This window comes from Lupinus angustifolius, chromosome LG05 (assembly GCF_001865875.1).
Source record: "Lupinus angustifolius cultivar Tanjil chromosome LG05, LupAngTanjil_v1.0, whole genome shotgun sequence".
Classification (NCBI taxonomy): Eukaryota; Viridiplantae; Streptophyta; class Magnoliopsida; order Fabales; family Fabaceae; genus Lupinus; species Lupinus angustifolius.
In genome coordinates this window covers 20,538,887-20,556,495 of record NC_032013.1, presented here as the reverse complement: position 1 = coordinate 20,556,495, position 17,609 = coordinate 20,538,887, and the positions used below count along the sequence as shown (strand labels likewise).

Sequence of the window (17,609 nt, the reverse complement as noted above, 5' to 3'; positions counted from 1 at the left end):
TCAACACTGATATGAGGTTATCGTTTCACTATGTCCCAGGAGGGGACATGGAGTGTTGAGGGTAATCGACACACTTACAGATGTCCTTGTGATCTAGAGCTGGATTGGGTTAGCAATGGCTCTGTTCTGCATCTTCCACCTTACTACGCAGTTCGGGAGGCATCATTCACTTTGCCCGACTAAAGACTTGCAACCGCCAGATTTTCTGTACCGGCTGAAGCTCGAGGCGTACCAGAAGTTGTTAGGACCTGGCCCTAAACAAGATTCTCATCATCAGGATCGGCGCCAAGAGAGACAGACGGGGCCATGCCAATGGGGTACACCCCGGACCCCTTTATGGATCGGGGAGCGGATGAAGTGGTGAAGGAAGAAGACAATGATGACTGTGTAGAGCTTATATGCATAGAAGATTCAGTTAAGGTCATTGAGATCTCTTCTGACTCGGAGGTGGAGGAAGACCCTAGCGAGGCTTCCAGTGCACTTCCGATTTAGGAGGTTTCTCTTTTGTTTTGTTGTGATAGGAACTCGCGTGATGTACTTTTTGTAATGCCAATGCTCCGACATTATTTTCTTTGTATTTTCAGTTTTTATTATTATTTGTGGCGATGATTAGATTTCGCCATATAAACAATTATGTATTTATTCAAGAATTTTATGAATCAGAAGTATTCAGAAAAGAATTGTGTTCATTTAATTATCTTCAATGTATTAAGAATTTTATTTCCACAAGGTTTGAAAATGTGACGTCTTGAAAATGGAATAAGGTAAAAGTGAAAATGATTTGTAAGTTATAAGTTACATAAAAGAAAAATTTACCCATTTTTCTAAGAGATTAAATATATATTATTATGAAATGATTTTCGGGGTGTTACAATAACTAACCCTCTTTACTTGTTGCTTATTGTATAGCATACAAACTGAGGTTTGAGTGTTATTTTGATAAGTAACTAGTCAAGAAATGAACGATAATTTTGTTGAGGTACAAAAGACGTTTTGTTAGTGAGATAAGATGTGAGGTACAAAAAACTTTTGCGGGAGATCGCCCGACATAAGGTCCTTACAAGCACAATTTGAGATTGTCAAGCATGACCCACTCAAATTTAAAAGGTCAAGCACATAGACTGGAAAGATTGATTTCGAGGTCGTCAAGCATGAAATACTCGAATGTACAATTTGAGGTTGTCAAGCATAGGACCCTCAAATTTAAAATTGAGGCAGAGAGCCTGAAAAGATTGACTTCGAGGTCGTCAAACATGGGGTCCTCGAAAGTACAATTTGAGGTCATCAAGCACGAGACCCTCAAATTTAAAAAGTCAGGCACAGAGCCTAGGAAAATTGGCTTCGAGATCATCAAGCATGAGGTTCTGAAAAGTACAATTTGAGGTCGTCAAGCACAAGACCCTCAAATTTTAATAGGTCAAGCGTAGAGCTTGGGAAGATTGATTTCAAGGTCGTCAAACATGTGGTCCTCAAAACTACAATTAAAGGTCGTCAAACACGAACCTCTCAAATTTAAAAGGTCACACAATGCTTGGAAATATTGACTTTGAGGTCGTTAAGCATGGAGTCCTCAAAGACATAATTTGAGGTTGTCAAGCACGAACCCCTCAAATTTTAAAAGTCAAGCACATAGTTTGAGAAGATTGACTTCGAGGTTGTTAAACACGGGGACCTCGAAGGCATAATTTGTGATCGTCAAGCACGAGACCCTCAAATTTTAAAAGTCAAGCACGGAGCCTGGGAAGATTGACTTCGAGGTCGTCAAGCACGAGGTCCTCGAAAGCACAATTTGAGTTTGTCAAGCACAGGGCCCTCAAATTTAAAACTCCAGGCAGAGAGCCTAGAAAGATTGACTTCGAGGTCGTTAAGCACAGATTCCTCGAAAGTACAATTTGGGGTCGTTAAGCACGACCCCTCAAATTTAAAACGTCAGGCACGAAGCCTGTAAAGATTGACTTCGGGGTCATCAAGTACGAGGTCATCAAAAGTACAATTTGAAACAGTTATAATGGTATGATTGTTTGGAATATATATATGCATAGAGTTCATGTTGATGTTTGTACTCTAATTATTAATGTATGAATTTGACTATGCATTGATTGACATGAGTATGCATAATGATACTTATGATGTATGAGAGGTGGTGGATGTTCAACATAAGAAAATTAGGGCAGGAAGAAAAGAAAAGAAAGGTTTTTATGATATTTTTCTGGATTTTATGGTTTTCTTGGATTGTTTTTTTGATGATTGTGCATGGAAGATGATGTTTAGGGGACAAAATGATTCATAAATATATTTTTATTGAGAGAGTTATTGATGATTATTGGAAATAGATGATGGACAAAAGATTTTTTTGGATGAAACTTTTATGAATTTGTGGGTGAGTGAAAGGTGAATGAAAAATTGATGGGTGAGTTGATGGGTGGAGGATTTTGATTTTGTTGTGAATAATATGGATTGGTTGTGTATGAGAAATTTTTGGGATTGTGGATCCATGATTTCATGTCTCATATACCTATTTAAAGTTGAATTTTAACACATGTTTGAAAATCAAATCAAATCATCTATTAACTTCCAAGAGAAAGTTAAGGAGATTCTAACTTGTTTTTAATTCAAATTCAAAACTTTGACGTATGATATTATGATGTTTAAAAATTCAAATTTTATAATAAATGTGATAATTCAAATTTAAATAATTTTTATTTTGGAACACATAAAAAAATGTATTTTTTGATAGAAAAGCAAAATGTTTATCTTATTTTTATTTGTTATTTTTTTTAAAAATGTCTTTTGAGCCGGACAAAATTGGTTGTTCACAATGTCTCTTCTACTAGTTCAAAAAATGATTTCCTTTAGGTTTTGTTTTCCCAACCAACTCATCACCATGAAGAATCAAGGTCACCTATCCTAAAAATATGTCCCTAACTCTATCACATTTATATAAAATTTTGACACATAATTAAAATTATCATATTTATTTTCCATTACTTAATTATTTTTAGTATATGTCACAATTTCATTAGTTTAAGACATAAGGAACTGATCTCCATTAACTTTGGACTACCTAAACATGATGACATAACAGATTGGGAGCAATGGCCTATTATCAATTTAGGTCAATACAATTGTACTTTTCTAGTGATATGTTCAAGTAGTAAGAAATTTGAAGCATCCTTAAAAGTACAATCCAGTTTCAAATTCAAGATGTTTACAACAAATACACTTAAAATTAATGTCTTAAAAGTAGGGTAAACCATATAACAACATATAGAGACATATCTAAAGTACACAAAATATAACGACATATACTAGTTCATATGCCTGCAGTTAATTATATATTATTATCTTGCACCTTATAGAAAACAAGTTTTCAAAAGCAGCCAAGGTGGCAAGAATAGAATGGTTCCAGGCTTAGGTCAAGCTCGTTCCTTCCTACTTCTGGTGCTTCCTGACGGTGGTTAACACTGCACAAACAAAATTACATGGAAGGAGAGTCAATTACTTCAATTATTAAGAGGATAAGAAGAGAATTTGGTAGCTATAGTATGAACTAATTATGAAGGTTGTATGAAATTACAATATTATAGTTTTTTTTTAAGTATAATAATTTTTTTATTAGCAAAAAGTAATACAATGTATTAGTCTATTAGAGATACAAGAAAATAGAAGGAAGAATAAATGATAGGTAGAAGCACTGGTTTAAATTATGGACCAAATTGGGGATCGCATCACTTGATGCGGCCGCCATATTATGCATCACACTGCAATTGCAGTGTGACTCCCAATTACATTGATATGACTGCATCGGACCACATTTGGACCGTATTAAACCATATCAGGCCACATCGAATTAAAAATATTTTTTTAATTACAAAATAATTTACAATGGTCCCAATAGCCATTTAATTTTATCAAATTGAGTAGAGTGAGTGGTATTTCTGCACATATACATGAAGAAACATGGAAGGTTAGACTTACCCCATGTTCAAAGTGGGAAGGGGTTGCTGTATCAAGAAAGATGTATCAACTCTGTAGTTTGATTGATCCCAAGGTGCAGCCTGTTGTGCAGCGTTAGCCTTTTCTTTCTCCTTGATCTAATTTCAAATCACGATATTATGTTAAGATATATACATATATTAATAAATTGAGCATTGGCCTTCCGTGAAATATGGCTAAATTAAATGTCATAGACTTCTCATTTCATAACTCCAGTGAGAACACATTGGGTTAAATATTAGTGGAGAATGCATAATTTCACAAGTATAGCAAACAGGAATCGATCCTACTAGTATCAGATAAAGGGATATGATTATCTTATGTGATGGGTTAGATACCCCCTCCAATCAAAATATTTGGCTTATCAAAAAAACTTAACCCAAACTTAAGCTCTCAAATACTAAGTCTAGAAAGATTTACAGGAAATCTTTTGATAACACAGATTCTTATTTCTCAATGATAGGCCACGATTAAGCCAATTGGCTGAATCCCGTGAAATCATTTTATAGAAGTTCATCGATATCACTTCGCTTCTATTGTAACAAAAAATTCCTTTTTTATGTGAAAAAGGCCTGTATCAAAAAAACTTAACCCAAACTTAAGCTCTCAAATACAAAGTCTATCATGTCATAAAAGAAATATAACAAGCGGGGGAATATAAGTCTAGAAAAATCAAACAATTGTTACTCTTGCCATAGTTATAACAAACAAATTGAACTGTTCAACGGAAGAATTAAGAGTGTTAATTAAAGTGAAGTTAGATGTTAAGTTTCATTTATAATTCAAAGAAGTAGATGTACCCATATCTGGTACAGGTACTTATATTCTGATATTATTAGGTATGGGTATTCATTTAAAATAAATTATTTTAAAATTGTGTTAATTTAGGTTTAGATATGGGGTTTCTCTCATTTTTCTTCCTAGTCCCATAATAATTCTAAATATGAGTTACATAATTGGTCTCTCATCTTTGCATTTCATTGGAGTTTGAATCTCAACCTTTCATTTTATGTTTCTCTAATCCTTGTGCTAACTTTGGTCGTTTGAATCTAATTATAATAATGTACATGTATATTAAGTTTTTAAAAAAAATTATATCTTATAGCTATATCTATACCATGTACCATTAACATACCCGAACCCAGGTAACTATATTTGTATTGAATACCATTGACTTTTTTTAAAAACCTTGTATCTTATTCCTCTAGTTTTTGAGAAAATGTTGAACCTTGTACCCGGTACGTACCCATATTGGTGTAAAATGGGTTAGATGAACCAAAAAATAGAATGGTAGACTTAATCACCTTCTTTGCCAGCATGCTATTCTGCTCTTGGATCACTTTCTCCTGTCATAGGGAATAATGAGAGCACAAATATCAATATCATTTTGAATATCAAGATAGACACATTATATTTTTGTTTTGTTTTCAGTGATTCCTAAGTTCAACTGATGTAACCTTTTAGGACAGAAAGCTAAACAAAACATGGAGTTAAAGACACACCTTTTTCTGAAGCTCAGAAATAGACTCATACATGAGTTGGTTCTGTTAAATCATAAATAATATATTTCACTGATCAGTGCTAAATATCAGAAAAGTTAGATATTAATATATATATATAATTAGTCATTAGTTAAAGATTATGTACTCTGCGTGTACGAATGGTTTTGAGAGCAGTATCCAATTGCTGTTCCAGACTTTGAAGTTCTTTGAGGCTCATTGAACCCAAATCTTCTCCCATATAGTGTCTGAAGAAAAGGATACATCATATTAATTATAGTTATAGCACTACTAGTGAATGAATGAGTGATCAAATCAAACAATAAAAGGAAATTAAAGCATTCATATAGGGTCAGTGAGTATCATCATCTACCTGTGGTTTCTCTGCAAAAGGTCAATCTTTGCCTTGAGTCTAGTATATTCAATGGTCCAGTTTCCCTGCACACATAAAGATGATATTTACAAATCACTTTTGTTTTTATAACATTAAAATTCAGGGAGTAATAAGGGGGTAAGAACTGAAAGTTTAAGGAATTAAGTGATAAGGAGTGTTAGAGTTTTATTCACAACAAATACTAATATATTAACATTTACCTCTAAAACAATTCATATTGTGTAGGGCTTCTTAAAAATTTAGCTATGTTGGGGTAAATGGAAATGGAGGTTTCACTTTGTAACTTCAAATACTAGGCATAACTTTGTAACTTCAAATTCTGTGTATTTATTAATTATATATGAATCTAACTTCAAATTCGGTGTAACTTCGTAAATTGTACATCAGCAAATACCTATCTAGGAATTTAATGTAGAATGATGATCGTAAATAAAAAATCATATGCTGGTTATCTATGTCCATGACACGAACCTGAGTCTCAGAATCATTTGCCACCAGCTGTCTCTCTGCATAAGCATACCTTTCATGGCGTTCCAGTATCTTCTCCATGCTGTTCAATGGTTGAAGTAAAAAATAATAAAATAAATAGCAAGAGTTCTCATTATTGTCAATAATACTATAATCGATCTTTAATTAGAATCATCATGAAGTCCTTTAAGAATACAATGTAAATTGTTCATTTGTACATGATGACTACATCATTCCAGAATTAGTTACACATAGATTCACAAAATATAAATTTGTGAGATTATACTTGGTCAATACATTTTAAACTAATTTTTGTGTGTGGTGAATTTAGGTTTCTTGTGAATACAGTTCAAGCTATATATGATTATATCTAATTATATCTAAATAACATTGTCATCTCATGATAAAGTATAACCGATATATTGTTAGCATATTTTTTTTACAAGTATATTGTTAGCATATTTTTTTATAAGTATATTGTTAGCATATTAAATTCCAAGTGATACACTATCTTAATTATGAAGAATATATATGCTCACAGGCTTTATTTTAATTGAAAATTAAATCTTATGTTGACAAAAACATTATTTAGTATAAATTATATCATATCTAATAATGTTTACAATATAACTTTAATTAAAAAGGAGAGATTCGTTTATATCAAATTTAAGTTATATTAGTTACATTCAATCTCAGCCATGCATTTTTATAAAGCCAATAGACTAAATAAATGAAACATAAAAGTTATTTAAATGAATATCTGAGATTGAGTCTAACTAATGTAACTTAATTTGGATGTAAACGAATATCTTATCTTAATAAAATTTATAAAATCATATTTTAGTTTTTTTTTTTGCCTGATAAAATGTAAATTGTTACAATTAATTGCTACATGACATAAGATTGTCAATTTTGTTAAAAAAAACAGCTTAAAGTAGACTTCGTTTTCATTACACACTAATCCTTTGTCAAGCTATTATTATCTCTCAAATGAATTTATTTTTAATTTTAGAAAAGTCCTCAACGAAAACCTAAAATTAAAATGAAACATGTAGAAGAATAAATTATTCCAATCAGACCCTTGTAACTAATTTAATTTAATAATCTAATAACAAGACTATCAAAGTGTTTTTTTAGTTTAAACATATATAAAAAATGAAAAACAGAAAAAGAAAAGCATGCAACATTCCTGCTTCCATTCCCTGATATATGAAAATTGAAAAGACTTAAGCTTGTTAAAGAACTTGACAAGTATGCAATTAGGAGTTGATAAACCAGGCAAAAGCAGCCGCACGATTATACAACAAAAGAAGAAGAAGCATCATATTTTAAATTATAAATTAACAAACTGAAGGTACACAAATACGGTGTAACTTCGTAAATTGTACGTCATCAAAAACCTATCTAGGAATTTAATGTAGAATGATGATCGTAAATAAAAAATCATATGCTGGTTATCTATGTCCATGACACGAACCTGAGTCTCAGAATCATTTGCCACCAGCTGTCTCTCTGCATAAGCATACCTTTCATGGCGTTCCAGTATCTTCTCCATGCTGTTCAATGGTTGAAGTAAAAAATAATAAAATAAATAGCAAGAGTTCTCATTATTGTCAATAATACTATAATCGATCTTTAATTAGAATCATCATGAAGTCCTTTAAGAATACAATGTAAATTGTTCATTTGTACATGATGACTACATCATTCCAGAATTAGTTACACATAGATTCACAAAATATAAATTTGTGAGATTATACTTGGTCAATACATTTTAAACTAATTTTTGTGTGTGGTGAATTTAGGTTTCTTGTGAATACAGTTCAAGCTATATATGATTATATCTAATTATATCTAAATAACATTGTCATCTCATGATAAAGTATAACCGATATATTGTTAGCATATTTTTTTTACAAGTATATTGTTAGCATATTTTTTTATAAGTATATTGTTAGCATATTAAATTCCAAGTGATACACTATCTTAATTATGAAGAATATATATGCTCACAGGCTTTATTTTAATTGAAAATTAAATCTTATGTTGACAAAAACATTATTTAGTATAAATTATATCATATCTAATAATGTTTACAATATAACTTTAATTAAAAAGGAGAGATTCGTTTATATCAAATTTAAGTTATATTAGTTACATTCAATCTCAGCCATGCATTTTTATAAAGCCAATAGACTAAATAAATGAAACATAAAAGTTATTTAAATGAATATCTGAGATTGAGTCTAACTAATGTAACTTAATTTGGATGTAAACGAATATCTTATCTTAATAAAATTTATAAAATCATATTTTAGTTTTTTTTTTTTGCCTGATAAAATGTAAATTGTTACAATTAATTGCTACATGACATAAGATTGTCAATTTTGTTAAAAAAAACAGCTTAAAGTAGACTTCGTTTTCATTACACACTAATCCTTTGTCAAGCTATTATTATCTCTCAAATGAATTTATTTTTAATTTTAGAAAAGTCCTCAACGAAAACCTAAAATTAAAATGAAACATGTAGAAGAATAAATTATTCCAATCAGACCCTTGTAACTAATTTAATTTAATAATCTAATAACAAGACTATCAAAGTGTTTTTTTAGTTTAAACATATATAAAAAATGAAAAACAGAAAAAGAAAAGCATGCAACATTCCTGCTTCCATTCCCTGATATATGAAAATTGAAAAGACTTAAGCTTGTTAAAGAACTTGACAAGTATGCAATTAGGAGTTGATAAACCAGGCAAAAGCAGCCGCACGATTATACAACAAAAGAAGAAGAAGCATCATATTTTAAATTATAAATTAACAAACTGAAGGTACAAAATGTTTTGAACAAAAGAAGGTCTAAAAATCTTGCTTCAAAATAGGTGCTGCACTGAAAGGACTTGAGATGGATAATGAACATGACAAGTAACTTAAGACTGTCACTCCTCACGGTTCAACACCTCATCAATAATTTAAACAACAAAAATTAAAAGTTAAAAATAAAATAAAATTAGGGCTTTTGTAGGAGCAGTGATTTTCTAAACTAGGATAGGTAGAGAATCTCTCAAACAGACAAGGAGCAAAAAGATCAATGGTGTGATGAAAAAGGGTATCTTGTTGTTATGAACAATTTTTCTTCTTTCAGATTAGGGAAATATATCGACATAACATAGATGGAATCATTATAATAAAGGTAAAAAAAATTTTGAATTACTAGCAACAAAAATCAGAAACAATCCATAGAGATCTGTGAACAGTCCATGTTCTTTGTCAGGTTTTAGCTAAAAATTTGGAACAATAATATCTATTCTTTGTTTTGTAAATTTGATCTATTAGATTTATATGTTTATTATCAATATTATAATATGAGTCCTTGATCTGAACAAACACACTGCTAAGATAAGAAAGAAGACATAGGTTTTTTTCTTCTTTTGTTTTCCAACCTAAAACGGAAACCCTTCTCAAAAGAAAAACCAAAAATAAAAATTTTGATCATAGGTTCAACAATTCATGACTCAATGGAAAGGAATGAACACAAACATACTATATAAATAATAAATTTATATAATACAAAACACACATAAAACATATTGTGTGATAGAGAGATCTAGGGATTATATGATATATATGTTAGAGGATAATGATATAGGGTATGGTTTTGATTACCATGAATCAGTGGCATATTCAAAGAGCTTTCCTTTGTGGGAGAAGACAATCAAAGCAACCTCAGCATCACAGAGAACTGAGATCTCATGTGCTTTCTTGAGTAACCCAGCTCTCCTTTTGGAGAAAGTTACTTGCCTGTTGATCTTGTTTTCTATCCTCTTCAGTTGTACCCTACCCCTTCCCATGTTACAAGTTTGGTATTGTTTTCCTTAAATTATCTTATACCTAGCTTCTTAGCCAATTAGTTCTTTCCCTTTTTTACCAAAGAAAAATAAAACTCCCAAACATGGAAAATGAAACAAACCCCAGAAATATGCTCTAAAGGGTTGGCTAATATAGCGAAGCGGGCGTGAGAAAGTTAGTTCATGGTTCTTTCTTCTTCTGGACAAGTATGGAGGTGTGCTATGAGAAAGCACAGGGAGTTAAGTATGCTATTATCTATCTATTCAGCTGTTACTATATAATGAGAAAATGGTTTTTTCTTTTACATCTTCCACACGTCATAAATATCTTAGTATATCACTAAATATTAGAATATACCGTAAATATTATTTATCATTTATTTATATTACTTATATTTAAATATTAATAATAAAAAATATTAATAATATGATAATTGATATAATGAAAATATAAAAATGTCTTATAATGTAAATACATATATATATTCTTCTCTCTTTTTTATTTTCCTATTAATAATTATATTGGATTGGATTCTATTAATCTATATTAATTTTGGAAGAATTATATAAAGTAAATTAAAGTTTTCCTAACCCTGATATATATTCTTCTACCTTAGAAGATTTAACTTGAGAATTAGCTTAAAAAAACCCAAACTCTGTCACTTATATTAACAAAAACATTATTTTTTTATAAGCTAGAATTTAATTAAAAATTGAGGAGGATATCGAGAATAAGAGTTACTCCGAGTCCACAAAGTCTAAAGAAATGTTAAGAAAAAGTAGTACAATTTAAAGAATTTAACACTCATTCTGAATGAAGGATCTTCTTTATTAATAGAGAGATAAGTGATGGTTTTTACTCATATTTTTAATAACAAAAATATGATTTCATATTAAATACAAATATAAAAGTGTTATTACATGTTGTATGTTGTGTGTTATTATGTGATATTTGCTTTTTCATTATCCTTACTCCTCGTTATGTGTAAGAATAATTAAAAGTTGAGTGTGTAGTTAAGATGAGGACACGTGGCAAAAGAAAATTTTAATGGTTTAGAATTTTACTCTTTTTAAAAATAAATATTTAAGTAAAATTAAATCTCTCACATTCCTAGTACTGGAGAAGAATCATTCTCTTAAAAGTTGTGCTCTTTATTTTTAGAATGTTCCAAGAATTTAAGTAGATTAGTTCTATCACATGGTCCATATGAAAGGTTTTATTCTCTAAAACAACCTTGTTTGGCTGAGAGATAATCCATAATTGTAAATCATATAAAGATGCACATTTGCCTCTTCTTTTTAACCACATGAACCATGTTATTTTTTTTTTGTACTAATAAGAATATTTTTTAATTCTATGGGTAAGGACTAAAGAATTAATATCTTTTAGGATACGTGAATGCTCTTCCCAACAAATGTCACTCACATGAATGAAACTCTGGACCTTTTGGTCATTTTAAAGATCAAATAGGACCTTACACTACTATATCAACACCGTGTTGATAAACCATGTTATTTAACATTAACGAAAACATTATTTTTAATTTAAATAACGTGTTACAGGTAAATATGAGAGACGTGTGCAATTATAGTCACATTTAATTTTTTAAATGATTAAATTAGTCACACATATAGCATTTTCTTTTTATATACTCAACTTTAACATTTATATGTACATCATAAATAAATTAGCTTAATACTTATGCAATGTCTAAAGTTCTTTACAATGTTAATTAATACATCATGTTTTAGAAAAAATATATGCACTAATAATATATAAGTTTTATATACTATCATTATATCATACATTATTTATATTTAGTCATAATTGATTATTTATAAAAAATAAATCAAATAAATAATGCATAATATAGATACTATAAGAAAAACATTATGCAATTTTCAATAAATATTATTAAACATATAATTTGAGTTAACCATTGTTATGCGATAAATGATTGACTAGTAAAATATATCTATTTTGTATGAAGTAAGATATCTAATGTGAATCCTGTATATGGAAATGAAATTTAATACGGTAACTACATTCATGATATACTGGATCTTCCCGACTTGCATGATAAATTCAAATACAATTGTGGTCCTAGACAAAATAAAAATAAATTATGAAAGTGTGATATTTAATTGTTATCTACAATATTATAAGGATTTAATATGTATATATTGATAATATAAGTATTTTTATCTTATCAGTAAATCATCCACCATTGATTTGTTAACTACCATTGACTCTTAAACAAAATTAATATAAATAAATGGTGAATGATATGCTGACTATTTAGATTTTAAACTAGATAGTATTAATTATTATTTATTTTACATTCTGATTGTTTGTATAAAGTGGTGAATTTTTTTCCCTGTAAAAATGTTTCCCAGATTGGGTATTGGCGACAAGTGGTTTTCGGTTTCTGGTTTAGGGAAAGTGAACTAGTTTGTAAACAATACGTTGTCGACATGTAATTGGTTGGTCAGTGTACCACGTTGCTTTGTGTCATTGTTCTTAACAGCCACACAGTATTTGTGATGATGATATTCAATGTAGTAGTTTTCAAGTGTCTGCTGGACCAAACAGTGTCCCTGTCGTACGGTCTACAGCACTACGTGCGTCCGTTCATTGACGGCGCCACGACCTTCCACTATTATTACGTGGTCCTTCATCTATTCCACTCGAAATCCTTACACGTTGCGTTCCAATGGGAATCAATAATTAAGATTTTATCTTGAGAATAATAGAAACTCGTTTTACTCGTTTCATATAATGTGATGGTGAAAGAAAAATAAAAGTACAGCAATATTTTTCTCATGGGCAAAAGGAAATTTTATTACAACAAAGATAAGAGTTACAAAAAAGTAAGAACAAAAATAGTTACAAGATAATATTGAGATAATTTAGAGGATTGGCAAATGAAAACAAATTTTAGAGTTTAATTTTTATGGTTGTTCTAATTTGGTGAAAAGAAGTTTCATTTATTAGATTGGACTACTCGATGCCGATCAAGCTCAAGCATTTGGCAACGCCCAGGACACATCAAGCTACAATCTAGGTGTCACGCCTTGATTTTCGGCTGCACAATCTTATTAGAGTCGTCAAAACATTATTTTCAGTCAAAAATGTAGAAAAATATTTTGGCTCAATCGGATTAGGCCTTGGACTTTGATGTCCAAGTTCGGGAGTCCATTGCAGAGTAGGAAATGTATTAGCACCATAGTTGTCATTTAGAACAATACTCTTACTATATTGCATGTATTATTAACTATATGTTTACCAAAAAAGAAAATACTTTATTGTATTATTATGTATGACAAGTCGTGATCTTGGTCCTACGTATCATTTTTTGGGAATCAAGACTACGTAGTTTTTTGAATAGAAAAAAGTTTGCTGGTTGAGTTAATTTTATTTCTTAAAACGTTTAAATTATTTTTTTTTAAAATGAGCAACGCATAACCCGTACATCTGATATTGTATCTCATATTAAAACATGGTTAAGAAATTTCAATTTTATTTATTTATTTAAAACTCTTTTATTAAAATATGAGCGAAACATAGACCTTACGTCCAATACTGCATCTCATATTAAATTTTGGTTAAGAAATTCTAATTTTTGTTTTTTATTTAAAAAAATATTTTTAGGATGTGGAAATATAATTAGTCCTATTAATTATAAGAAAGTGAAGTGTAACTCTTACGTCCGACATTGTATCATATCTTACAATTGTAGAAATGTGATAAAATCAAAATTAATATTACAACTATCAATTACCAACTGAGTTATATACATTTGCTATAATTATAGTCAAATGTTACAATGATAATTATTACTAATGTGACTAATAAAAGAAATAAAATTATTATAAATGACATAAGAAGAAATAAAGTAAGGAGAATGACATACTTGTTATGCTTATTCCAAGAGAAATGAAATAATGTAATCTACATGAAATCTGACCAGTCAAATTACTAATTGTGTGGGGAGTTTAGGAACAAATTATCACACCTAGGATGCATCCCACAATTCTTCTAGCTTGTGTTATTTTTGGTGATTTCATGAAATGTTTTTTTCCCTAGTGCGTGGGTGTTTCAAGTATTTGAGTTTGGTTAGGGAATAATATAGCAATGAAAACTAATTATTCCCACCAAAACCGAGAATGCTAAAAATAAAAAGATTTGTAGAGGCTCTACACGCATCTCATAGAAAAGAAAAGAAAGATTTTTTTTGGTATTTTTTCTAGGTTTTGTGGTTTTCTTAGATTGTTTTTTGGTTGAAGAGGACTGTTTTTTGGATGATTGTGCATAAAAGATGATGTTTAGGGGATAGAATGGTTGATGAATGTATTTTTGATTGAGAAAATTGTTGAGGATTATTGAAAATAAATGATGGATAAAAGAGTTCTTTGGATGCAATTTGATGGATTTGGGGTAAGTGAAAGGTGGATGAGAAATTGATGAGTGAGTTGATAGGTGAGAGATTTTAATGTTGTTGTGGATGATATGGATTTGTTGTGTATGGGAGATTTTTAGAATTGTGGGTCCATAATTTCATGTCTTATATCCCTATTTAAAGCTAAATTTTGACACATGTTTGAAAATCATATCAAATCCCCTATTAACTTCCAAGAGAAAGTTAAGGAGATTTTGATTTTTGATTTTAATTCAAATTCAAAACTTTGATTTGTGTTATTATGATGTTTAAAATTCAAATTTAATAAATGTCATAAATTCAAATTTAAATCATTTTTATTCTCGAACACATAAAAAATGACATTTTTGATAGAAACCCAAAATGTTTATCTTATTTTTATTTGTTATTTTTTTTTTGAAAAATGTCTTTTGGGTTGGACAAAATTGGGTAACAACTGTCACTCTTTACTTGTTGCTTATTGTATCGCATACAAATTGAGGTTTAAGTGTTATCATGATAAGTAACTAGTAAAGAAATGAACGCTAATTTTGTTGAGGTACAAAAGATTTTTTGTTGGTGAGATAAGGTGTGAGGTACAAAAAACTTTTGCGGGAGATCGTCCGACATGGGGCTATCACAAGCACAATTTGAGGTCCTCAAGCATGAGGCCATCAAATTTAAAAACACCAGGCGAGGGCCTTGAAAGATTGACTTCACGATCATTATGTATGGGGTCCTCGAAGGTACAATTTGAGATCGTCAAGCACGTGCCCCTCAAATTTTAAGAGGTCAGACACAAAGCCTAGGAAGATTGACTTTGAGGTCGTCAAACACAAGGTCCTCAAATGTACAATTTGAGGTCGTCAAGCATGGACCCCTTAAATTTTAAAAGGCTAGGCATGAAGCCTGGGAAGATTAACGTCAAGGTCGTCAAGCACGGATCCTCAAAAGTATACTTTGAACTCGTCAATCACGAGATCCTTAAATTTAAAAGGTCAGGCACTAAGCCTAGAAAGATTGACTTCGAATTTGTCGAGTACGGGGTCCTCGAAAATACAATTTGAGGTCATCAAACACTTCCCCCTCAAATTTAAAAATTCAGGCATGGAACCTGGAAAGATTGACTTCGAGGTGGTCGAGCACGAGGTCCTCGAAAGTACAATTTAAGGTCATCAAACATGGAGCCCTCAAATTTAAAAGGTCAGGCATAAAGCCTAGAAAGATTGACTTCGTCGTCAAGCACGAGGTCCTCGAAAATACAATTTGAGGTCATCAAGCATGAGCCCCTCAAATTTAAAAAGTCGGGCACAAAGCTTGGAATGATTTACTTCAATGTCGTCAAGCATGAGGGTCCTTAAAAGTACAATTTGAAGTCGTCAAGCACGAGACCCTCACATTTAAAAGGTAAGGCATGAAGCCTTGGATGATTGACTTCTAGGTCGTCAAGCACGAGGTCCTTGAAGGCACAATTTGAGGTCATCAAGCATGGGTGGTGGTAGTGATGATAAAATCTACTTTAAGATTGGCTGTGTAGATGTGGTGGTAGTGATGATAGTATTTAATTTGAGTTTCGGCTTCAGTAGATGTGATGGTGATAATGATATAATTTAATTTGTGTTTTAGATCGCGAGTGGTGATGAGGTGAAGATAATATCGATAAAATGATTTTTAACCATATACATTAAAGATGAGATACTTTTATCAAAATTTATGAGTTTTGTGGAGTCAACGATTTTTTGTTATGATGCGCATAGTAAGCAAATAAGTCATCAACAAGGTCTTTTCAGGCTTGTATCGTGGTTTGGCTAATTGTTTTCAACAAAAGGATATAAGGCTAAAAAATCTGTATTTCTCATGCCCACCTTTCACCTTTCTTCGTTATCCTATTTTCAATATTTTTCTAACATCACATTCATCAATTAAATGAATTTTCCACATTGTAATAAGAATGACCTAAGATGTAGGTGAAAATTTGCTATGAAATGTTCCTTTTGTTATCACTAATATTACACTTTTACCCTAACTTTTGCCTGAGATATTAATTGTGGATTCTCAGCGAGCTTTTTTTCTCTACACAATTTCTCATGCTTTGCACTTTAAGTTAGGAACATTCCTTATATTATTTTATCGCTCAGTCACATGAGTAATGTTAAAGAATGCATTATCTCATTTAATAATCAAATGTCAAGGAAAATTATTGAAACGATGCTCTCCTCGAGTTATTGACATATTGAGGGTTATTCAAAAATCATCTCCTTTCATGATGTCTAGGCTCAAATGGGGTGACAAGAGATATCTTCTTAGTGTTTGAGAGTTACTAAAAATGCATTGTGCCATCGAACAAATCTTCCTAAAATTGCCCATCATTTTGTGTTTTATATTTGCATCCTCCCCCATTTTATTCTTATATCTCATATTAATGCATGACTTAATTTTATTCAGGTTTATTTTGTGGTTTTTTTCCAATTGATGTGATTAGATTATTATCGTATGTAGGGTGAGGTATGAGATGTTAAAGTTTGTTTGATCAATGGATTAGAATATACAACTTAAAATGATATGTATTTGAAAATAAACTTTTACTTATGAAAAAGGAAACATGAGTGAGTTAGGAGGGTTTGACCCTATCTAGGGTCCTTAGGTGAAGAAAAAGTTTTCAAGTTGTTCTCCAATTTAGCTGGGGTAGGAGATATTGCATCATCTCTCTATCTTGTTGAATTTTTTGTTCGACTTTGATCGCTTTCAGTCGAGTCTAACAATAGTATTCTTAAAACCAACTCTTCAATTGATGAGTGCCCTTAGCAATATGATCATGAAATACATGTAGAAAAATGATTTTTATTGATGTAGAATGTGCATGACTTAAACATTTTTCCTTATTTTTTTATCATGTTATATGAATGGAAATGCAACCTAATGCATGAAATGCAAGAAATGCAAGAAATGCTGACCTTGAGCCTATACTACTAAAAATATACATGTCAT

The 17,609-nt window shown here is 30.7% G+C and overlaps 1 protein-coding gene across 1 annotated transcript; it reads right to left on the bottom strand.

The window, feature by feature from the left end:
- LOC109348023 (truncated transcription factor CAULIFLOWER A-like) lies at window positions 3,150–10,475 on the bottom strand. Its single transcript, XM_019588203.1, has 8 exons — window positions 10,022–10,475; window positions 7,835–7,913; window positions 5,869–5,933; window positions 5,644–5,743; window positions 5,499–5,540; window positions 5,301–5,342; window positions 3,979–4,094; window positions 3,150–3,464 (listed from the first exon to the last, which is right to left on the bottom strand). The coding sequence occupies exons 1-8, from the start codon at window positions 10,204–10,206 to the stop codon at window positions 3,371–3,373; spliced, it is 723 nt and encodes a 240-aa protein (XP_019443748.1). The 5' UTR covers window positions 10,207–10,475; the 3' UTR covers window positions 3,150–3,370.